Source organism: Drosophila mojavensis, unplaced genomic scaffold, assembly GCF_018153725.1.
Source record: "Drosophila mojavensis isolate 15081-1352.22 unplaced genomic scaffold, ASM1815372v1 contig_80, whole genome shotgun sequence".
NCBI lineage: Eukaryota > Metazoa > Arthropoda > Insecta > Diptera > Drosophilidae > Drosophila > Drosophila mojavensis.
In genome coordinates, this window is record NW_025318906.1 from 13,199,823 (window position 1) to 13,225,646 (window position 25,824).

At 38.4% G+C, this 25,824-nt stretch overlaps 1 protein-coding gene across 1 annotated transcript; it reads left to right on the forward strand.

The window, feature by feature from the left end:
* Nucleotides 1-24,743, forward strand: LOC6579731 (RNA-binding protein asd-2). Its single transcript, XM_002005577.4, has 8 exons — nucleotides 1-1,137; nucleotides 8,637-8,718; nucleotides 17,806-17,891; nucleotides 17,966-18,229; nucleotides 21,297-21,777; nucleotides 23,759-24,007; nucleotides 24,084-24,240; nucleotides 24,315-24,743. Exons 2-8 carry the CDS (start codon nucleotides 8,664-8,666, stop codon nucleotides 24,412-24,414), a joined length of 1,392 nt encoding a protein of 463 aa, XP_002005613.1. The 5' UTR covers nucleotides 1-1,137; nucleotides 8,637-8,663; the 3' UTR covers nucleotides 24,415-24,743.
* The last annotated feature ends 1,081 nt before the right edge of the window (nucleotides 24,744-25,824 follow it).

Sequence of the window (25,824 nt, forward strand, 5' to 3'; positions counted from 1 at the left end):
GCTTGGTGCTTGGCGAATCAGTTGCGCGCTGGGCTCTTGACGGAACGGTTCACCAAACGGGATAACTCGGCAGTGAGATGTGCTCCGCTAGTGGCAATGCTGGGACGCCAGTGTAGCTGCGCCCAAGTCAGTCAGTCAGTCAGTCTAGTTGGTCGAGGCAGTTCGACTCAGGCCCACCTAATTCAGCTGCAGCGCAGTGCTCGGCCTCCGATTCGGATTCAGCTTCTGTTCAGGTGTTTGGCGGCAAGTCCAGCTGGCCATTTGGACGCGCGCGTTGCAGAGACAAATTGTTTATCTTGTGTCAAGTGCTGAGAACACATCCACACCCACACACACACACAGAGAGAGAGATTGCCTGCCACCCGCTCGCATCCTGCCCCAACTGCTAGGCAGTGAAAGTTGTCGCTGGCGGTTTCAGCTGTGGGTGCCGTGTGGCGTCGTCTGCGGAGTACTTAGCCAAACAGTTGGTACGTCTACGCCGTAGTAGTCGCAGCCTCTTTGCCGTAGTCGTCTACGCCGTAGTCGTTTTACGTGCTTGTTGTTGATATCGTCACGCGCTCTGCTCTCGCGCGGCTCCACAATCGGATGACATTATCTGCGGCCCGCGGGATATATATGTAGACGAAGATATACATATACACACACATATACATATATATACATATATATGTGTCTGTAGTGCTGCCGTTGTTGTTTACTTTGTTGTTTTTTTGTCAACCAGACTTAAATTAAAAGCGAACAAAGTCTTCGCACCTCGGGCTAGCAGCAACACGACTGCTACGACCCCCGCACACCCGTACACCCGTACACCCGTACACCCGTACACCCGTACACACCCGTACACACCCGTCAACCGACAACCGACAACCGACTCCCCGAGTACCCGGAGCATGCATCTTTAATCAGCCCTGATGAATTTGGTGGATGTGCAAATGTTTGCAGCGAATGAATAAAGCATTAAATAAGCACTTCCAGGCACTTGTGAACGCAAAGTGAAAATTCAAGTGTGTCGCTACCGAAAATTGAGATAAATGTTTCGCAATTAAATCGACTGCTCCAGCGGATTACTTTTACGCGGCAAAACTTTATACGAGCCAATTTGAATTAATTTACCACAGTACTTCAACGACTCCGACGGTAAGCGACACTAAATAGCCTAAGGCCAAGCTTAGCAAATTCATAAATTAAAATAATAATATACATTGTCATCAATTGCTGACAATATATTGCATAAATCAGTCGTATTTAATTTTACTTTCGTATGCACTTCCCAATGACAAATTGGCTATGATGCAATCTCTTAAGCAATTGTTTAAAATTATTGCTCGAATAAACGAATCAATTGTGTATGTGATTATTATGATTTAGCTGATAAAATATTGGGGGGGAGTTATCATGAAATTATCATCATCAGACTCGATTTGTATATAGTAACTTTTTGTATTATTAAAATTATAATTGGATGTCTCCTTTAGTAAAACATATATATTTACATATATATTAGTAAATGGAAGAAAAGTAATAAATATTTTATCAAATACATATATTAACATATTAGGAAAAATACTTCTTTTTTTTATATTTTTAATAATTATTAGCTGAATTGAGTCAGAAATTGTAGCTAACTGCCGAGCCTTAATGAAATTTATAGTAAAATCAAATAAATTTAAGACAGTATGTAGTAGTAGTTCATTTTATGGATCCCTTGATTTTTTATACCACGAACTCTTTGAAAAAAAGAGAGTATAATTATGTTAAATGTGTATAAGACGCAGAAGAAGGCGTGGCAGATGCCATAAAGCATATATATTCTTGATCAAGACGACGAACTGAGTAGATATAGCCCAGTCCGTCTGTCTGCCTGTCTGTTTCTCTGTCTATCTGTTACCCTGTCTATCTGTTTCTCTGTCTGTCCGTTCGTCCGTATGCGTGAATCTCAAAATACATTCTGTTTAATAGCTAGAAATTTGAATTTCTTTTAGATCGAGTTTGTTTACAAAAATCGATAACTACTCTTATTTTAGCCAAGTGGACAATTCGTTGTAAAATTCTATCTCTGACATCTTTTGAAATAATGGCTTCAAATTCTAAACATAGATTTGTGTGTGCTTTATTGAATTTCTATTTTGCTTATTTGAAAATTATTCAAGTCGCAAATGAAAATTATATTGTTGTTATCGATATGTTGATATGGCTGATGACAGTTGCTAAAACAGAAATTGAATTTGTATCGAATTTCTTACTCTGAAATAAATGAAATATTTGTATATCAAAATATATTTCACATTTTCAACAGTTAATTCACAAAAATCCATGATTATTAGGGCAACTCTAAAGGAAACCTTAATAACTCTGCCAATTTGCCTTGATAGACATTTAATGATGAATTTACATAATCTCAAGCCGAAATCTGCGCCCCATTCAAATTAAGAAACTTTGCACATTTACAAACGATTTTCGAGTGTTGATTACACAACTTTGCCTGATTCCTGCTGCTGGCACAGGTATTGCTACAGTTATTGCTGTTTGCTGTTTGCTTACAAGGCCTGAGAACTTCCAATTTACTGTGTAATTAGCGAGCCTTGCGCTTGGTCAACACTCGAAAATTATTTGCATTTAATATCGAAGAATATTGAGAGCTATTTAAGTTTTGGGGAAAGAGTTGGAGCAGTTGGGACTGGTCGTTGGGGAGCTCGTTCGATGGGTAATCAGTTTGCATTAAAGACTTAATGAAGTACGGCTGTGCACCTGAAGCAGCTTAATTACTGCTGGGAAATAAGCTTAATTATTTACACTGTCCGAGCTACGAAGATGGCCGCCAGGCAAATACGATGGCCAACACGCCTATGGGTGTGTCTGTGTGTGTGCTTAAGTGTGGGTAGATTACTTATACATATGGATTTTTGCCAGAAACTCACCCAGAGGGGCCCACAGCCAGCCAGCCAGCCAGACAGACAGTAAACGAGAATGAATGTTTGTAATTGCCTTTGATTTATCTCACTCTTATGGCTGATAGTTTCGAGCCCAGCGGTGCAAAGTGGGGCACTGTGGTGCAGTGTTATATCATTTATTTGTTGATCTCTGTCGGAACAAAACTAATTTAGATAATTTATGAGCCAGCTGCCTATCGAACTATGTCGATTTCTCGCACCCACTTCATAAGCTCAAGTTGCTCTCCACATCTGAGCTCACCTTGAAGAGCTGCGAACCGCAAAAAGTCGTACTTTAAAAAGCCACAAGCAGGCCTTAACTGTATTTTGGAAAACCCCTGAATATGGTCGCTCGCTGCCTATAAAATATTCAGCACAAAGGACCTTTGGCGGTTCTCCTTTTTCGTGTGGGCAAGAAACAACCACAGTGCGGACAATAAGGGCAAAACTTTTGCTTTGTGCTGCTATTTATATATGCACATTATTGTATTACAACAACAACAACAAATCGTACATATGTATATGCGATTATGTATATTGGCTGCTCGCCTTTAATGTATGTGCATATGCTTTAGGTGTGCCTAGGTACATATATATGTAATTATGTATGCAAGTGTGCCTAGCCACATTTCAATTCCCAAAAAGGTTATCGGGTCACTCAACTATTTTTGTGCCCTATTTGAGGCGGCCAAAAGGGAGCTAGACTTGGCCAAAAAAAAAAACATTTGAATTTTGGATATGTTTAAGCAAAGAGCTAATATATTAGTAATATTTATCGGGAGATATGAGCTGATAAACTGTTACATTAAAGAAGAAATAAAATAATATACAGTGTATATAATATATACTAATATATATATGTGAATTTTCTATATGTATTTAAATATTTTATAATATTTTTTGTTAAATAATGTATTGTTTGTTAGAACTTTAGAGCCTTCCTCCTCCTCCTCCTCCTCTTCAGGTATTTACGCTCACATATATATATATATTATATCTCTACATTAAATATATTTTAATAGTATAACATATTTCACATTAAATATAATATTATAAATAATGCAAAAAGTTAAAAAAAATTCTAATGTGCTTGACTTATTTTATTCTGCTTTGCTTTGCAATCAGCAAATCCAACAAAATCTAACTTTGCTTCAAACTAGTTTCAAAATTTGTTTTTCATATGTTTTTAATGTTTTTTTTTTTTTTTTTTTTTTTTTTTTTTTTAATTTAAAATTTAATTATACTTTTTTATACAAGTTAAAAAAACGAAAATATCTCTCCACATGAGTTTCGCTGTCTCTCCAGCTGTCTATTGCTCTATGCATCCATCCATCCGTCTGTTTGTCTATATAAACGCAAAACATTTTGCTGCTATTGAAGCTAAAAATGGTTAGAAAAGTGTTTTATAGTTCACGCCGCTTTTTTTCGACTAGAAATTTTAAAATAAAAATTGAAATTTATATCTAGAATTTATTTTAAAAAGTGAAAGAAAATACAATAAATTTGTTATTATATTTTAAATAAAATAAATTTTTTATTATATTTTATTTATTCGCTGTTCATGAAAAAATTCAAAAGTATTTCTAATACAACAATAATTGATGCATGATAAATTATTATTTCAATTTCAATATTTCATTTCACATAATATTTGCAAAACAATTGCCTCTAATTTATCAAAATTTGCATTTGCATATATTTTATATTTTATTCACAATAAAACAAGCTTAGAGCATCACATTTATAATTCCATTGATTTCTTTTAGCTTGTTTTGCAGTCAGAGCTGAGTTGAAATTGTTCAAATTAAATGCAGTTCGAATCAAACAAATATTTTGAAAAATAATTGCTTTTACTATTGGTTTTAGCAGCTGGTTTGTTTATTTGGTTAGTTATTAAAAATTGATTAGTTTATAGCTGGAATGCATTCGAGCATATTTCTATGCTTCGCTTTTCTGCTATTGTTCAGTTCATTTTACTCGATTTTTTCCCAAAAGCCAAAAAGAAAAGAAAAATATTTTGCGGGCATCACAATTCATTTTGCACTCTCTTTCGCTCTTTCGCTCTTTGTTTATTTATTTTTTCTTTTGCTCGAAATGCAGTTTTTTTTCGATTATTTTCTAAATTAATTGGCTAGCAGTTGTGAAACAATTTCCGGTCAGGAATTCTAGTTGCATTCAGAGACAATGCAGCGGGCAGGAGCAACGAGTAAAAGAGTGAGAGAGAGAGAGAGAGAGACATAGAGAATGCATTTGAATACTCGCATATATTTCAATACAGTGCTTCATATGCTCAAACGAGTGAGCAAATAAATAAACAAGTGCAAGTGGGCGGAATTCGGGCTAGAACTGAAACTGGGTGCGGACTGGGTGTGGACTGGGTCTGGGTGGGGTCTAGGCAGCTGTTGTTGTTGCTGTTGCTGCTGCTGCCCTGATGCGATTTCGTATGCATCGACTGGCTGAAATTTATGGAATTCCAAATGTTGACACAAGCACAAATAATTTAAATGCTGTGCGAAGCTGACGAATTTCGCTCATATGCTATGCGCTCCGGCATACGCCATCCGGCGGCGTATGCATTTGGGCCATTGGCACGTGTGGCGGCTCTGTATGTAAGTGTGTGGCTTTCAAGTGAGCACATATTCACCTTTGACATGGCTAGAAAGCGGCACCTGGCTACCTGGCATCTAAAAACAGAAACTGAAACAGAAACTGAACCAGAACCAGAACTAGAACTAGAACCAGTGCCACTGGCAGAAGGACTCGTAACCCGGACGCAGCTGTCGTCTGCCTGTGGACATGGAATATGCACACACACTCTCCCCATCTCTCTCTCCCTCTCTCTGTAACTCTCTCTCCCTCTCTGTCTATCTATCTTTCATTTGAGCATTTGCATTTCCATTTTAGGTTTCATTTTCATTCACGTTGCTTCCTTTTATTTTTTCATTCCTTCGCTTCGTTTGCTTGCATAAATTATTCGTGCTTTGCATGCAAGCATTGCTTAAAGCAAAAGCCGAAACGTGCGACCAGGTGAGCGAGCATGCACAGCTGCACCTGGTGGCAGCACTTCGATGCCAGCCTGACTGACTGATTGACAGGTTAGCCGTGTCGAGCAGCTCATTATGTTGTGCTGGCGATGTTGGCTACCGGGCGAACACGATAGTTGCATTAATTTTGTTAGGAATTTGTTATGGCTTTTGGTTTATTTGTGCTTTGTGTTGGTTTCCTGTTGCGCCACAAAGGCAGCCGAGAAGTGGCGCTCGGCAATCACGGCTTTCCCCAAATCCTCTTCATTGTATTCAAATTTCTTTATCCTTTATAATGCCAACCCACTTTTATAATGTCTCGGGCTTATTTTCCCCTTCCGGCGCCGGCGCCGTCAGAGTCGCCGCCTCACCGCTCTGTTGGCTTCTTCGTTTTATGGTTCATGTTCATGTCTTCTTTATCTAAATCATCCAACTGTGTAAATATTTGCCTCGCTTCCTGCATTCCATCCTCGTTATCCTTAAATCGTGCGTGCGAAGCTATACAAAGCGAGAGCGCCGAGAGTGCACGGGACTCTGGCACAAAATGATGATGAAGAAGAAGAGGAAGAAGAAGAGGAAGACGGAGCTCTGCCCGCCGTCAACCCTTCCTGCAACCCACTAGCCCACTAGCCCAACGAGCGCACAGGACTCTCTATTCTGGGTTAAATTTTGCATATAAAAGACAACGCTCCTGCGAATGTCGTCTTTGCCGCTGCACAGTGGATCAATTGCATTGCAGCGAAACATCTGTTACTTTGTTTCAATCCGCGTAGCTTTTGTTCTCTGAGTCCTAAGTGAAAATGGGAAAAGCAAGTGGAAAGCCTGAAAATAATAATTTATAGACTTTGCAGTTTCCACTTTACTTCTACTATCAGAAGCTTTTATTATATAAAATACTTAAAAATACCTAAAAATACTAAGGCTTAAAATAAATAATTTTTTAAAACTATATAAAATTTTTTTTAAATACTTACAAGTTATTAACGGATAACAGTACTGAAAAACACTTAAATAACTAAAAAAAAAATGATAAAAAAAAATTACAAAATATGCTGTTAAGGCTGTTGTTATATAAAATACTGAAAAATACAAAAATAGATACCATACACTATTTTAAATTGATATCTACTTATATATATTCCACATTTTATTTGATTTATATATTAACAATAGTATTTATTTCTTTTAAATAGTATTTATTGTTAGTACATTCGCTTACAGAATCCAAATAATCCTACTTCTTTAACATATCTGAATATTCCCCTTAATATTATTATTAATAATTATTTAATTATTAAATATGGTAGATAAGTCATCACAATTTAAATGCCAATAAAAATATAATTTTCAGCAAAAGCGATAATCGCAGAGATTAAAAAGTTTCATAGGCAACAATGATGAAATTACGTATACGCACCACTGTACACAATTCCAACGGTAAACAATAATCGCAGCATTAATCTGAAAATGCGCACAAATCCGTCAAACTCAGAAAGTAGGATGACAAGCGAGCGAGAGAGACAGAGAGAGAGAGTGAGTGAGAGAGAGAGAGAGGGACAGTGTTAGAGAGCGAGAGTGATAGACAGATAGGGAAAAGCTACTACAGCTATGTAAGTGGAAAAACAAAAGCAAAAGCGAAAAAAAAGTAAAATAAAAATAAAAAAATACAAAAAATAAACAAACCCCAACAATGACAAACAACATTGTCGGGAATTGTCAGGCCCACGCTATCATTAATTTGAAGAACTGCTCCCACGATTATCCTTTCGTCGATTCCAAGCCAGGTACTCAGCGGGGCTTTAGAGGCGCTTCGACAAATGTTTCGCGTTGTCATAAAAGGCAATTAGGCGGCATGATGCACAGGTTTATAGCTACGAGAATTACAACAGCTATAAATATATAGAGATATATTTGTATATGTATATATGAATTTATATTGCAATACTCTAGAAATTAATGGACCGTGCCAGCAATTATCCTGAGGCAATGCCAATCTGCCTGGCTGCCAGTCAAATTGCCACGAGGCAAAATCAATTCCATTAAGCAAGTCGTCGATGTTTTATGCTCAGCCCGCATGCATATACACACGCATACATATACACTCCAGCATGTGTGTATGTAGGTATATAAATGTCGGCGTGAATTCGCTTCAAGTATTTGCTGACTATGAAAACTTGATACTTGATATTTGCTGCTCGTAGAGACTCTGGCCCCAAATATGTTGGCCAAACTGTCTGTCCGTCTCTCCGTCTGTCTGCCCCTGTCTGATGTAATACAAGACGGGTTCACACGAAAGGGCATTGTTTACAGAGCGTTGAACAAGCCACTTGACATGAATTGTTTTGCTAAATGGCTCATAGAAACTTTGATTTGATTTAAATATGTTCCTCAACTTGTCAACAAAATACTCGCCGTCAAATCAACCAATAGAACAATAGAGCACAAGCTCTAGACCCTAGACTCCAGACTCTAGACTCTCGTCTCCGTAAGCTCCATAAGCGAATTTGCGTTGATGATGGTCTTAGCTACTACTTACCCAACTTGTATAATCAAATGTTGCAAACTTTTACCCTAAGCTCTTAACTCACAACTCGGAACGGGGCGGCTGGGCGGGTGGCTTCAAAATGCCAGAGCAAACTATTATTATGTACTTACATTGATTATTTGACTTCTTTGCTTGCAGTTTGCCGGGCAGAATCCGAAGCATAAAATGGAACCCAAATCCAGCTTAAGCACCCAGGAGGAACGTGCCCTCAAAAGTTCAGGTATGCAATAAAAGTCAAAACTTTTAAATTCCAACTAAACAGCAGCAGCTTCATCGAATATGAGAGCTGAATATGAACTGAAAGTATGGGAGCAACAAAATTCCATTATTAATTTTGTAAATAAAGTAGTTTCTAAGCTATAAAAACTGAAAGGATTACGTAGAGTAAATACACCCGTCAAATATTGAAACATGAGTCGTAAGCGTAAAAGTAAATAGATATAATAAATAAATACATTGAGACGAAGTCTAAAGCTAATAAAAAAGGATAACAGACGACAGCAAGGAGCAAATATATATTGAAGAATATACAGATATTATATATTCAATAAATATGATAAATAAATATATAGAGACCGAGTCTAAAGCTAATAAAAAACGAATAAGGAGCAAATATATATTGATTCAGAGTGTGAAGTGTCAGACTGACAGAAGCAGACAAAGGAATAAGTCTAAAGCATTATCTGTTTGGCAATAGGCATGCATACGAGGGCTGCCTGAAAAGTATTGCGTAGTTTGATTTTTGATTTGGACAGACTGCTTGAGTTCAATATGACGATAAAGCCTCAAAAAGAAGAAAAATTATAATCGATGATGATATTTATTTTTAATAATATAATATCATATAATATAATATGTATATAAATATTTAAAAATACTAAAAAATGGCAAATACATCATATGCTCAAAATCAAAGTTTTGTTAAATAGACTATCAAAATTATTTTATAAATATATAAATTATAAATTATATAAAATATATAATTTTAATAATATTAAACAAAAAATTATAATGGAATAATTAAATAGCAGAATAGTCTACCAACTCATTTGGCACCAAAGCGCACAGAGTGTACTTTAGAATACAACTCATTTAACCCAAAATCCACTGAAGCGAGGCATAATTTAAAGTGAAATGTAAAATATTTAAGAGAGCTTTAGGTCATATAGAATTAAATATAGATTAAATTAAATTAAATTTAGCGGCAAATTCTAGAATATCACTTAAATTTGAAATAATGTTTTCTATAGCTTCCTCTCTCTCTCCCTTTCTCCCTCTCTCAATCTCTCCCTCTCTCACTCTACCTCTGTTTACAATCGTATTCTGGCATTGCCTGCAATGCTAGTTGAGTGAAAGTGTCACTGAGATTTACATTGTTTTTATTGTTTTCTATTATGACTTATGTTATTTATACAAAAAGAAAAAGCATAAGAAAACTCTCCCACTCCCAGGTCTCCAACAGCTTAAACAGCTCCAAGAACAATCAAATGCCAAACCAGCGCCCGTTGGGGTGGCAAAGAAATTCAAACAGAGCAAAGTCAACGTTTGTGTTGATTGTGTGTGGGTGTGGGAGTCAACTGAATGTGTATGTGTGTGTGTCAGTGTGGGGCGTCACACGAATTTTCCACAGAGTTCGAGTCCTGCTCCTGCTGCTCCTGCTCCTGCTGCTGCTGCTGAGCTAAGCAAACGTCGAACTTAGCTGGCGAGATGTGAGCTTTAGCAGCGAGTGTTTATTTTTTTTTTTTTTTTTTTTTTTCTTCTTTCTTGCTTTCTTTCTCTGTGCTCCCATTCAACTACCTTTTCGACTTGCGACTTGTTTGTGCAAAAGTTAAGGAAGGACATAAAGCGACTGGCATCCTGATGTCGTAAAAACTGTCGTCGCACTGGCTGTTACCGATATCGGGAACCGAACACGCCGAAATTTAATCATAAGCATACAAGCAGATTACGTCATGCGGTGATAAGCAACGAAAAACAAAACTATTTGTCGTCAACTCGCACTCCCCAACACCCTCATCTCATCCGACCATTTGAGCTCATTAGGCAATGCCCCAATGCCACGCCCAGCATAGATGGCCAACCAAACCAGAAAAGTATCTCGGCATGTATATAAATCCAGCACACAGAGCCAACTCTGCTCCGGCCAGAAGGATGCTCGTTTTTCCTCAAATTCAATTTGCCAAAGACTGAAGTTTAAAATAACAATGCCGTTGCCCCAGCATCTCGAGGAACAGCCTTAAAAAAGAAGAAGAAGAAAGGCAGGGCAAAGCAAAAAAAAAAAAAAAGGATACATACGTAACGCAACGTAACGAGGGGCCAAATGTTCTTTGAATGTTTGATGTCTCCTCGTCGCCGTCGCCGTCGCCGTTGCCGTTGCGGCATGTAAGCTCTTGGGCAGCACATTTTTTTTGACTAACGAGCCGCATTTTGGTAATCCGTCCCTTGGGTATTTGGCATGGAAATGTTAAACCAGAAAACCAGAGTCAAAGCCAACACCATCAGACCCGTCTCGCTCATGAGTACCAAAAAGACTTTCGCAAAACGATTAAATGAGCCATTGGCCATTGCCATTGCCATTGCCATTGCCATGGAGCTGCCTTTGACTTTGACCCAAGGCGTCTGGTTTCCTTTGGGTTTTATTTTGTGCTTTACGCAGGGTTTTTATTTTTATTTTATTTTTTTTGATACGCTCATGTTTGCGATAAGCAGCCAAAGGGAAACCGAATTAATACCAACAAAGCCTTTTACACGCACTTACTACCAACACCGCCAGAACCACCACCACCACCAGCACCACCGGCAGCAGCGGGTTACATTTGCTTGATTGTAATCGATACCTTTCAATTCTTGCTAACAATGCCCCCATTTGCCATGATATGTCGTTTTTATAATTGCCAGCAGCAAAAGTTGGGCCCAGGCCTGAAACAGGCAAAATTTTGGTATTTTATTTGCAATTGAATTGAGGCTGAGCAAGAACTTGGCAGAAGCTTGTCATGTGAATAGCATTTGCTTAGAATTTGTGGAAATTTATTGGGATTGATCGAAGTATATTTGTCACTTGAGTATGGGGAATAGAAACCTTGTAATATATTGGACAGATAGCTGGAAAGAGTTAAGGGAAATATAAATCTGCGAATTATTGTTGTTAAAGGAGATTTATACCTCGCCCAAACTTTGAGAGATGTTCACAATAGTCTTCCCAATAACAAACCATAGCATTATATATCTAACCATACCATATCATACCAAATCCTATTGTATTAAACCATACAATATCATGTCATATCATACCATATCATACAACATCATACCATATCATACTATATCATACCAAATCATATAATATGTCATACCATATTATACAATATCATACCATATCATAATAATACTATATCAAACCATACCATATCATACCATGCTTAAGGAAACCATACCATATCAAAAAACAACATACTATATAATTATTACATCATACCAACCATTACATACCGTACCAAACACTTTCATATCATACCAAATCATACCATACCATATCATACAATACCTTAGCTTGCTAAATCATACCAAACCCAATACCATAGCTTATCATATCAAACATATCACACTACAACTTACCATACCAGACCACACTATACCATACCTATGCTATTCCATATCAAAATATTATTTCACTTAAATGAGTATACAAAAATCTACAGAGCAGCTGTCCTGCACGACCTCTCCACCTTTAAGGGAGATCTAGTTCAAAGCACTTGTTCAACACATCTCTGTAAACCGATAATATCTCTGATAAATTGATAAAAACGAGCCCGGCTTATCAAACATAAAGCTCTTAAACAAATAGTGCAGTATTCATGTTTAATCCAAAGCTTTAGCTAAAAGCTTCTACGCATTAGCATGAGCTTATGTAAATCGAAAGGGTTAACCACCATTATCGAGGGTAAATCAATCTTTGCTGAGTGGACTTAATTAAGCGTCGGATATTTGAACTTATGTTTGGAAAATTGTGTTTGGGCCTTTGATGGGCGAACGTAATTTATTTAAATTCAGGTGTGTGCCTTTTTATTAAAGGCAAATAAATCATGCTCACACTGTGAAGTTGAAGTGTTGAGGGTCATGGATTGAGTCAGGGCAAATCCTCATGTTAAGACAAGTGTCTGCCCCTCGGGCATGAGCGGGAGCAGGAGTCGGACAAGCAGCAGGCACACGGAACTGTTTTCCGGACAAACAAATGACCTGGAAAAGCCAAACGAAAGCAAACACAAAAGAAATGGGGAAAAATGGAAAAATATGCGAGCAAAAGGCAAATGCTGCACAACAACTTGGCAACGGAAACAATTGCAATGACTGAGCAAATGCTTAGCATCTGTCCTGAGGCCTCTTCACACAGGAAGTGCTCCACTCCCACTGGCTGTCGGCTCTGACTGTATTTGTTGCATATTCAGTTAGTTCAGTGATTGTCGGAACTATAAATTCAGTTTGATTACGCATTCAAAGCGCTTATCTGTGGCCCACAATATCCAGGCAGAAGTTTTGCTCAGCCCCCGCAGGACTCGGGAATTCCTGATATAGTTTTCTTTTTAGCACTTTTGGCAGCCCGCACATAGACAAAGGCCAAAAACACTCTAACAGCTGCCCGTATACAAAAAAAAGCACTTAATGCAATCTGATAGGGGCACGGCGAGGAGCAAGGGGAAGGGCGAAGAAATAGTTGGAACAGCAGTTCGCGCAGCGCAATCGAGGCCCCTGAAATGCATACCTAATTAGCTTAATGGCCTTTCGCCCATAAATTATACAAGATTAGAGTGCCAAATAAAAAAAAAGAGAATTTGCATTCACCTGACCTGGCCGGAGCCAATGGATACACCCAACCACCCCCCCACAGCAGCAAAACTTTTCCCATAGCCCCATTATGTCCGCCGTAGGCAGACCCAAAAAATTATTGTCAGCCCACGTTAACTGTAAACGAATAATGATTATAATAATTGTTGTTCGGTTCGGTGTGGTCGACGTTCGTCCAAAATCAATAGATTGCCGCCTGGTCAAATGCCAATTAAATGGATTTTAAATGCATATGCGATGCATAAAGCGGAAATTAATTACGTAATTAGTTCAATGGTCGCCCAAAGGACGGTCGTCCCCAAAAAGAAATTATCATGGAAAATACTTTGAAAAAAATATATATATATTTATAAATTTTTATCACATATTATTGATAAACAATTGACGAGCTGCACAGAATGTAATTAACATTTTAAATAAATTTCTCCACTTTATAGAATATTATTTTATGAAATTATTGTTTGCATAAGAGACAAGCCCAGCGTGTGTGCTTATATTATAATATATTATTTTATGACTATTCATACCAAATTTTAATTATTCTATATGATAGATAGAGACAGTAGTTTTTTTTTAGCTTTTAATTTCCTTTGGAATCAATTTTCTATTTCGTAAAATATTGAAAGCCTCTCTCGAATAGCTCTTGGATTTTATGCCCCTAATAAATTCACAGTCTCATTCATTCATCATTCGAGGACATCACAGTGCAATTGTGCTATAGCAATACAGCCATAGGAAGTAAACAAATCAATTATACCCATACAGCTAATGTCCTTGTATCAATGATGTCATCCGTATATTACGTATACGTAATATTTTCAACTCAAGCTGACTGTGAAATTCTTAAATATTGGTAAATAGTTCTTGGTATACTAGTTATGAAAGCATTTGTTAAAAACATATTAATTAAAGGCAAGAAATAAATATGTTTATATATTTTCGTTATCAACAATATTACGTATACGTAATATTTCAAGCTTCAGTTCAGTGTGAAATTCTCAACTTTTCGAAAATTCTGATTGAAACGTTAGTTGTGAAAGTATATGTTACCAGCATGTGAATTAACACATTCAATCAGACTTTAATATGTTTTCGTAACCAACAATATTACGTATACGTAATATTTAAAGCTCTTCAACTTAAGCTCAGTGTGAAATTCACTGATTGAGTTCTTATTTGTTAAGTTATATGTTAACAGCATGTTAACTCACATTCAAGCAGACTTTAATGTATGTATGGTCGCTATCAACAATATTACGTATACGTATATGCGTATATTTTATCAACTTAAGCTCGGTGTTAAATTGTTGGGGCTAGTATGGGTAAGCTTGTGCGTTTATGCTTGGCGCTTTAATGATTTTAATTAATTAACTTAATTATAAACACAAAAGTCCTTTTAGGGAATTATGCGATGGGTGTAATTAATCAACAAAAGGCTTGGCGTGTTCAGCGCGCTCCGAAACTCATCTCAAATTTATGCATGTATGCAAATATTTTGATGCCAAATTTACATGACACATACGCACCGTTGCCGAAATGCTTTCCAGTTAAATTATGCATAATATTGTACATGGCGAGGAAATATATGAGTGTACATATATATATATATATATATGAATATAGAATATATAGAATATATAGAGAGAGCGAGACGTGTTTTCGTCTTGGAAGTTTTTCCCGCATGTATAAAATGCCACGGACAGTGGAGATGATGATGATGATGATGAAGCGTGCTTTTGATGTGGCAATGACAACAATTAACACAAATAGACGACGAAGACACACGCACACACAGACAAGTTGAGGCAATGAGCGCATTCAGCTGCTCGCTCTTGCACTTACCGTTTGACTGTTTATGCATTTGTCAGTACCGAAATACATCACACTCACACACACATACATAGCCTGGGCAGGTGTGTGTGTGTAAGTGTCTGGGTATGCGCCGGCAAAGTGCACTCACTCTGCTGACAACTGCAAACTACTTACGTATGTTACGGCAACTGACAACTCGACATATTCAGAATCAGCCAGAGCCAGGCCAGAGCCAGAGCCAGAGCCAGTCAGTCATCGGAAGCAGAGGGGCAGAGATAGCAACACCAGCAGCAGTGACAAAGGTGTTAAGAAAGCCATTTTCCCTGCTAATGAGTGTCGGTATAAATGTATAGGTGTATGTGTTTGTGTGTGTGTTTGTATCTCTCTCTCTCTCTCTCTCTCTTTCTCAGTGTGTGTTTACAGGCTCTTGTCTTGGCTTACCGGGCCCTAGCCTTGCCGGGACTTGAGCTGAAGAGCAAACAAAAATGTTTTCATGTTTGGGCATGTCAACAGATTTGTCCCTTTCAGTTGAGCTCCCTCTTCCTCTCTCTCTCTCTCTCTCGCTGTCACCCTCTCTTATTTGGCTGTATGCAGAAGCATTTTGCTTAATTAGTTACAAACATTAAAAACGAAGAATCCAAAAGGAATTATCTACCTCAGACCAGACACTGAGTCGCTTTAAGGGTCACATAACTTGGACTGAGCAGCCCAAACTAAAGGCAACAATAACAATAATAACAACAACAACTGACTCTGACAGTTTGATTAAGGATGTCAGGTAACTATCTGATAAACACTCGAATACATTGTCAAAGTCAGCCGTGTTAATCTTCTCACCAGACCAGACCAGACTAGACGCTCTTTCAACTTTCACACACACTTTGCAACTCTGATGAAATCAGCTCACATTGAATTGGCTGCGAGAGTCGAGGGGGAGCTCCTGGGTGGAATTTCCCTCTTCATAAAACTTTTTATCTTAATCTTTATTAATATATGCGTGTATCTTGTTTGCTAACTAAAAGCAAGTTATAGTTAAGTGAGATGAGTCAAGGTAGATATTACGAGCTTAGCTTAGGTTCACCCTGGAATTTGATAGCATTTATAAGGCTTACAATGAAGGGTGGTGAAAAATAGGTAAACAAATATTCTCATTATTTAATATTTCATTTTTAATTTCCTACAGATTAATATTGTATATGCATTTAATTTTTTATTATTAATTTAATTTTTTATTATTTATTTATTTTTTTTATTAAGTAAAATAATTAAATTGTTTAGTATTCCATTACTTATTTAATGTTCTCTTATTATTTTTATATTTAATAATTTAATTTAATGTTCTTGAAAATTAAAGCTTTCTATTCTGTTTTTTTTCGTGACCTATTTATATTCACAAAAGCATATACATACATATGTAGCTCTCAAATAACTGCTGAGCGTTTCTTGTTGTCTGCAAATGAGTGCTTCTCACTCACACTCAAAGAAAAGACTCGGAGAGTAACCGATTGCATCGCTTCGTTTGCGATCGGTTATAAACCGTTTCGTTTTGTTTTTGCTTTGCTTCGCTCTTGTTGTTTGCCTACCGCTTGGCTGAGTTAAATGCAGAAAAAAGCCCTTTGTGTGAGTGTGCTAGGATGGTGTATGCTAAACATATCATGTGTGTGTGTGTGTGTGAGTGAGAATATGAAGACCGTTTGCATTGAGCTTTAAAGTTATTGGCTCTCTTACTCAGTCTCAACGTGTGAGCGTCAGTTGCCAATCTCACTCTCCCTACACGATGTTCGTGAAAAGAGCGTCACACGAATTGTTCAACTCAATGCGCTCAACAGATAAAAAGAACGAAAAGAACCGAAGTCTGCTGCTCAGCGTGAGAGCGAGTGAGAATGAATTCTTTCGATTGATTTCGCGAATAGAGGAATGAAACGGTCAAATTTTATTTGAAAGAAATATTTATGTACATTATATATATGTATATCTTAGGATAAATATAAAATAAATAAGTTTCTTCCGCATACAGTTGAGCTGATAGTAACGAAGGCAGAAACCATCAATGTCAAGATGTAAGGCTTAAAGTTTCGTAAGCGATGCTCTGAGAACCCTAATATTAGTCAACTTTAAATTACATATGTATGTATCTTCAGTCGGACAATAAATAAATAGCCTGATGGTGGCATATTAACATCCGCTCCTTAAAGAACAAAAGTCAATGGCAGTTGAGCCGATCAAAAAAGACTTTCCATTAAGCAGAAAAAAGTTTAAATGGTCTTTTTACAATGTCAAGTCAATTCTGGGAATAAATACAAGTATACGTGTACACACATACATACATATTATGCCTATTAAGTATAGAAATTGAGTTCACAATTTAAGCTAAAAAGCTTTAATTGCCTTTGAACAATGTCAAGCTCTGGGCAAATACATATATACCTACATATACATACATACATACTAAGTACAGATTAATGATAAATAACACAAGACGCACAATTTCGTAGAAATTTCTGTGTCGCCAAGAACAAAGACAGGGTATTTGTATTGGACAAATAGCCCATACCTCTTGTTAGTTATTTACATACATATATAAAATGCTTATCAACTTACATTCTCATTAAAAGCTTACCTCAACTCATTAAATCTAATTTCTGCTTTATAGAGAAACTCAAAATGCTGGACATAACGCGCGATAAGCCCGTCAAGGTGGCCGTGAAGGTGGCTGTGCCGGTGCGGGATCACCCGAAGGTGGGTCGAGTATCTGTTAATCATGCTAACGGTAATCGCTTACTTATTTTACTTATTGGGCATTTGGCTGGCAGTTCAATTTCGTTGGCAAGCTGCTCGGGCCGAAGGGCAATTCGATGAAGCGACTCCAGGAGGACACAATGTGCAAAATGGCCGTGCTGGGGCGCGGATCGATGCGTGACCGACGGAAGGAGGAGGAGCTGCGGGCCAGTGGCGACAGCCGTTACGCCCATCTCTTTGAGGACCTGCACGTGGAGATTTCGACCTTTGCGGCGCCCGCCGAGGCGCACGCTCGCATCGCCTACGCCCTGGCGGAAGTGCGTCGGTTTCTGGTTCCGGTGAGTCCCTTCATTTTTGCTTCTTTTTCTTTGTATTTATTTATTTTCGTTGCTCTCTGTTTGTCCCCGTTGGCATTACGGCCTTTGTTTGCCCCGCTACAATTGACCGTCGCAAGTGCTTAAAGTTGAAGCTCTGTCGCTATGCGCACAAAGACGCACTCAAAAGAAAAACAAAAAAACATCTTTAAATTTTCTCAAGCGCGAAAGTTAATGGCACGCCAATAGCTGTCGAGTCATAGTCCGAGTCCGAGTCCCAGTCCGTGTCCGGGAGACAACGGAACAGCGGGAAGTGTATCAAGGCTGCACTCGTTATCGACTGCAGCTTCCGTGTGCTCACGACATCCTCCTCGTTCGCCGACGTGACACGCCTCCATGCGTCGCTGACTAAATTGCATTGTGCTGTAATTACATTTGCCACCCCTTTGGCAGCACTCGGGAAGCGTTCCATAAACTTCGTATTCGCCGCTGCAGCTGCCTGATGTCGCCTCTGTCCATTGTGTTGGCTCATGGCACACTATCACCACGCTGACATGGCGTGGCGCAGCTCCATTCCCATTCCCATTGCCATCGCCATCGCCATCGCCATGCCATTCACAGGACATTCTCGCATCGCGTGTGCGCCCGCTGCCAACACCCCGCGCCACGCCTCTGCCACGCCTCACTGTGGCTCCGTCCACTTGAGATACAAACGGTAACCATTTACCTATCTGCCCGTTGCTCGTTTGCAATCCTTCTGGCTTCCATCATTCCGGCTGCAGTGCACATGTTCACATGTTCACATGTCTCGCAACGATATTTATTTATTTATTTATTTTTCCGCTTTCCCAATGAGAAACGACGAGTCCACCTGAAATTATAGCCACCCATTTGCCCTGCATAAGTGACCCAAATATCTAAAATATCTTAAATTCCAAAGCCACCACCAAGGACGACGTCCTTTAAACTCTGCTCCGTGAAGCTTGTTTACCTCAGACTCGAGCAGCTTTTCGCTTTGAGCTGTGTGGAAATCATTCGACTGAAATTTGAATAAAATACTCTGAACGTCTTTAAATTTATATTATTTCTATAGAATATTATTTAGGGCAGCAGGATGATGCTTGGGAATAAAATCTTATTGTTTATGGAAAGAAATATCAAAATAAACGGGGTCATGAATCAATAAAATATAAAGAGAAACATAAATTTTAATAAAAATGGTTTGCAAGCTATAAATAAAATACCATAAATACATATATTTTAAAAAACATAAATGAATGAGTATAATAACATATAAAATATATATAATAAAATAAATTGAAAATATAAACGATAATTTAAATTAAAAAAGTAAATACTTAATGTATAAATTTTAAAATATTAAAATAAATAAATAAATAAATGAATAAATATTAAAAAAAAAATAAATAAATAAATAAATTGTATTCAAAAAGAAAATTTTTAAAATTACATATGAAATATAAATAAAATATGTTTTCAATATAAATATACAAAATACATTTTGGGAATAAATAAATAAACTATATTTAAAATATAAAAAATTATATATAATAAAATAAATAAATAAATAAATGATATTTAAAATATAAAAAATTATAAATAAAATATATGAAAATAAAAAATGTAACATATGAAATTTATAATATATATTAAAATTCTATTAATCATAAATATTAAATTTATTTTATATATATTTGCATGCCAAAAGTATAAAATATCAAGCCCAATCTTTTATCTAGTGCCATAAACCTAAAACCCTGGCTAAACTTAAAGCCTTCTGCACGAGTTTGCTAACAATAAAACATAATTGGCTATGTCTAGTTTTTTGACTGGATGTTTTGAAGCATAACTTGTAATAAATCTTAGACTACTTGCTGAAAGCGAAAGACATAACTCTTTTTGTCGGCTCTGAGCACCCACACACCAAACGGAGTCTCATAACTTTGGATAATATCTGGAGACATGTGGTGTCAGCAAAACTCACGCACACTCACTCACCCACACTCGCACACGAGCGAACCTGTGACACGCAACTGTCAGGCACATAAATTTGCTTTGGCTTCGGTTTGGGGAGTTTTCTGATCAGATTACGGAAAATTTGCATAGAAATTATTTCAAGTTTATGCGCGTATTCTCTCACATGTGATTCGCTCACACTTGAAGCATAAACTGTATCAATTTAGATGAATGTGAGTGAGTGAGTGAGTGTGTGCGTGTGTGTACACATGGGCAATTCGTAAAGTGAATCCAACTGTTTGTGGCAGCTGTCAGTGCGTCTTATGGAGTGGGCTGATTGTTCCTTAAAGAAAGTCAACTTCAGTCTTGCCCAGTCGAATGGAATCGAATGAAATTAGTAGTTGGCTAGTGGCCATATTAAGGATTCATCAGGGGAGTACACACACACACACACACACACATGCGCACTTAACTGTTGAACTAACAATAACTTGGTTAATGCTCGTAATGGAAAAGTATACTTTCGACGCCTCTCGTCCACACTCGATGAGACTAGCTCCCAATTTTGTGCTGTGTATCCATTTGAGTTACAGTTTATACCCCTGGCGCTGTGCCGTAATTGCATTAAGCACTCACACATACAAAAGTAAATAAATGTATGTGTGTGTGTGTGTGTGTGTGTGTGTGTGTGTGTGTGTGTGTGTGTGTGTGTGTGTGTGTGTGTGTGTGTGTGTGTGTGTGTGTGTGTGTGTGTGTGTGTGTGTGTGTGTGTGTGTGTGTGTGTGTGTGTGTGTGTGTGTGTGTGTGTGTGTACCCGTATATTTCGCTGCTCTACTCTGGTCGAACGCGCACGCACTCCGGACTCCGGAGCAACGAGCAGAGCGGGAACAAGTGGGAAAAGTGGGCGGTGTGCGGTGGGCGCTGGGCGGTGGGTGTGTCACACAAACTTTTAATTGACATCCAATAAAATTCGCATTTATTACGCGCACTGCGAACGCCTGAAATGCAGTTTTCATGACTGAACCCCAGCAGCACCTGCTGCCAGCTTCCTGCCCCCCGCTGGGCGTGTCCGGCATCCATTGTTAATGTATTTTACGTCCGATTCGCTTTGCAGGACTACCACGACGACATTCGGCAAGAGCAAATGTGGGAGATGCAGGCACTCACGTCCACGCCCACGCTCAGCAACCTGGACGACTCGCAGAGTCCGACGAACACGGCGCGCGGCCTCGGCGGCGGCTTGGCCGACATGGACACATCCAACGACGACAAGTCTGACAACGATGCCAGCGGCATGGATTGCCTCTCGCCGGACAAGCTCGACTGCGGTCAGTCCTGCAGCAGCGGCGGCGGCGGCGACACTCACCCACATCATCAGCAACAGCAGCAACAGCAACAACAACAGCAACAACAACAACAGCAGCAACAACAACAACAACAGCAGCAGCAGCAACAGCACCACCATCACCATCACCACCAGCCAGCGCACTTCCATCAGCTGCTCCAGGCGCACGGCGGAGCCAGCGCTGCAGCTGCGGCCGCCGCCTGCGGGGAGCATCTCGCCGGACAGGCGACTACGGCGACAGCAGCGGCACGTGAGTACCCTTGGCTAAGAAAATGCAATTAGCACAAAATCCGAATGCCTGGAAGAAAGCGAGTGAGAGCAGTGAAACTCGCCATTTTAATGCGCATTAAGCGAATCCAATTTTCGCCAATAATCAAATTTCATGATATATCTATATATATATATATATACTTATTCGCGAAAGCGAAGTTTCTCATTAGCTCCAGCTGCTTTTGCTCTTGATACCTCATCCTGTCTGCATTAACACTTTTAATTGAATCATGAAACTCGTTTGGGCTGTACTTGAATTTCTGAGAATCGTGTAGAAGGGCGCGCTATCCAATATACAGCCAGATGGGCATTTAATTTGAGAGTTCCTTTTTATTCAATAAATATTAATATTTACAGCATTTATGTAAATATATTTACATATGGTATACATACATATAAATACATTCACATATGCACCAAATCATGCGAATAACCATAATTGACACAGTTATTCAAATTATACATAATTACATGAAAGTGTTCAATGGCCCCTCGATTGCCTCTCATGCAATTGGTTAAATATGGAGGACCAAAAACCACGCACAAATGCGAATATTTGTACTCGTATGCATCACTGAGAGACCTTTTGGCATCAAAGAGCACACAGCCAACCTTCAAGTACTTTAGGATGCTTCTTCTTCTACCTTGAATTTCTTGCCAAGGCTCATATTTGGTATCTCATTTCCAAGTAATACATTTTTGAGTTACATTTCCGGCAACTCAATTGGCTTTGGCATAAAGCTAATGTATTCAGATCTTAATCATATTGAAGGCATCTTTTGCATAGCTAGTCTACTGCACTTTTATGCTATTTGAGGCATTTGCCAAATTTCATATAGTAGTATTTCAGTAATGCATAATGAAAGCTATTTTGGCAGTAGCTAAAGGGTAAACAGGCGTATGTATGTCTGTATATATGTATGAGAATACTCCATATCTGTACAATATATTTTTTTTCTGAGTATTCTCAGAGCTATAATCTTGACTCACTAAATATTTGATATATCCTTCTCTATGCATACGTAAGAGAACTATAGAACAGAAGAAACAGCTGCCTATAGCACCTTATTATTACAAATATTAATGTACATAAGCTATTTAGCATATAAATAATCAGCCCTTTCATATATACATATACATAAATATATGAGGTATTCCGATTTAACTGTGCGTGTTTGCTTACCTATATATGTATATGCTCGTATATCCGTCTGTATACCTGTCTCTCTGCCTCTCTCACTGCCTGTCTCTCTGTCTCTTTCACTGCCTGACGAAGAAGATCACATGCATTCGGTATTTATATTTAAGTAAAACGAAGCTAGAATAGTTGCTGCAGCAGAGAGTGCTCTCATTGGCCACTCAAAGTTCGACTACAACGACGTCTAACTGACACCGGGCACAACATTTGAGCGCAACTGAGACTCTGAGTGAAAGTCGCCCTATATAAAGGGCAGTAGCTGCAGCATTTCTTCAGTCAAACCCAGGCCCGGTGGAGGTCAATGCAGTGCAATGCAGGACTTTAAAGTGAAGTGACGGGAAGTGAAAAAATACCCAGAGGAAATACTTAGAGGAAACTCTTGGAAATACTTAGAGGAAACTTTTGGAGCAAATACTTAGGAGATGTACTTATAGGAGACTCTTGGAGGGAATAATTAGTGTAAATAGTTAAAGGAAACTCTTTTAGGAAATACTTGGGGAAATATTTTAATGAAATACTCAGAGGAAATTCTTAGAGCAAACTCTCAGGGGAAATACCTAGAAGAAACATATATGATAAATACTTAGAGCAAGTACCTAGAGCAAATACTTAGAAGAAACACTTAGAGGTATGTTTTCTTACTTTTTTCATCGAGCCCGCTATTCCTTTCTATTTTAGCTTGTTTTAGCCTACTTTTATCCACAATCCAACTCACACTCTGAAATTTCTCGATTCTTCAATTGGCTTTAAATTTCCCTTGCAGTGCACACAACGGCCATGGCTGTGGCGCTGCAGCACCAGCTGACGGCTGCAGGCATCGGTGGGCTGTTGAAGCCAGCGCCTGGGGTGGGCGTGGCCGGTGCCATGTCTGGACTGAACAGTGCGCAGAGCAGCGCCGCAGCGTTGCAGCTGGCCGGCGATGGGGACGCAAACACATCGACACTGACGCTACTCGATCCGCCCGGAGCTCTACTGCATCCGGCACTGCGCAACGTGAAGGCCATCAACATAGGTGCGTTAGTCCGTTAGTCGACGTTGCGTGCGGTCGGACATGCATGGGGCTTAACCCTCCGTTGATATCGTTGCAGGTGGTGGCCTGGGCCGTAAGCGACCGCTGCTGGGCGTTCCGCGATCCGGCATGAATCCCACAAAGCGCACCGTGATGAGCCTGCTGGCGCGGGCCAAGAACTCCCAGGCGCTGCACACTGTGCGCCAGCCGGTGGTGACAACCACCAGTTTTGCCGAGTAAATACTAGCTCAGTGTTGGGGAGTTGGCAGTTGAAGCGAGATTCAATATGTATATTCTCTATGCCTTGCAGGCCCCTCCAGATGCTGGCCTCACCCTTCATCATTCCGCACCAGGGCATGGATCAGTCCATCATAGCGCTGCCCAAGGAGAGTCTGGCCCAAGGCGTCTAACCCTACGACTTTTATACGCTGCGCACCACAGATGGTCGCACCTGACCGACTACAATTTGCCCCGCCTCCTTCTTCTAAAGACACACACACACACACACACACACACACACAATCGCACACACACTAACAATTTAGGCTTACCAAAATTACAATTTATGAAATACGATTTCTAAATAAAAAACATATACGATTGGAGTCGATTGGAAAGGAGTCTTGAACGAGGAAGAGCAGCGAGAGCAGCCCATACCAAGCCATACCAATACCAGAGAGCCTGTCTACACACGATTTGTTTTAAGCGAATTCTAAATAAATAACGCAAGTATTTTTAATGCGATGTTTTATTTCGAAAAAAAGAGAAAGCCATAAAAAAAAAGAAAACTAAAAAAAAACTAAATTAGAGTCAAATTAATGAACAACTTCAATAGAATTACAATGTAAACGCAATTACTTTAAATAAATTACTTTAAATAAATATACACTCACACACATATATATATATACATATATATATATATATATATATATATAGACAAACAGCAAATATATATATATATATACTTGAATATGTACTTAAATCTATATAAATATATTTAAAAATAAATAAAAACGTGTTGAAACCAAGCAAAACTCAACTTAAACCACACGCCACATAAATTGATAATAATCATTTTTGGAGTATTTTAAGAAGCCAACTCAAAGCCCCAATGAGAGCTCAGTACAAGCAGAAGCAGAAGCAGAACAACAAGAAATATTAATGACCACACCACACACATTTGTTGATCAGATCGAGAATTGAGAAATATTCCCAGACTCTAGACCCAGGCATAACGATATTTTACTTTGCATAGATTGGAGCACAACCCGTAGTACACATTGAAGCCATATAATATATATACATATATGTATATATATAGAGATATATATATCTATATAGACGATATTCCAAGTCCTGGATAAAAAGTGATCACAGTGATCCCACCGCCTTCAGCTTGTTTCATATTGAACCCAAAGCAAATGTCGTTAACAAAACACAAAAAAAAAAATATAACAAATTATTCGGTTTCAGTTTAAGCAAAAATATAAAAACAAATAAGAAACATCGAAAGCAACGAATTAATTAACGATATTTTCGCAATTTATGATTATTTAATCTAAAACCTAAAAGTTAAATTATTTTTAAAGTTTAATTAAAACAGGAGACTTAGGAGCTTTCCTGAATCAGTTCTCAACTGATTTACGTTTTATATTTGTTGCCGAATATAGAAGAGAATATCTGAATTTGGTATTCTGGAATTTATGAAGATTATTTCAAATACTCGACAAACAGAGCAAAACCAAGTTGAATATCTAAAATGCACTCGAATGCATTCATAAATAAATACATATAATCGCAATATGAATAAAAACCAA

Excerpts from the sequence above, each read along its gene's own strand:
- LOC6579731 (XM_002005577.4), top strand. The coding sequence starts at position 8,664 with ATGGAACCCAAATCCAGCTTAAGCACCCAGGAGGAACGTGCCCTCAAA. Across the intron at positions 8,719-17,805 it reads ACGTGCCCTCAAAAGTTCAG|AGAAACTCAAAATGCTGGAC; the intron begins GTATGCAATAAA and ends TCTGCTTTATAG. Across the intron at positions 21,778-23,758 it reads TACGGCGACAGCAGCGGCAC|TGCACACAACGGCCATGGCT; the intron begins GTGAGTACCCTT and ends TTTCCCTTGCAG.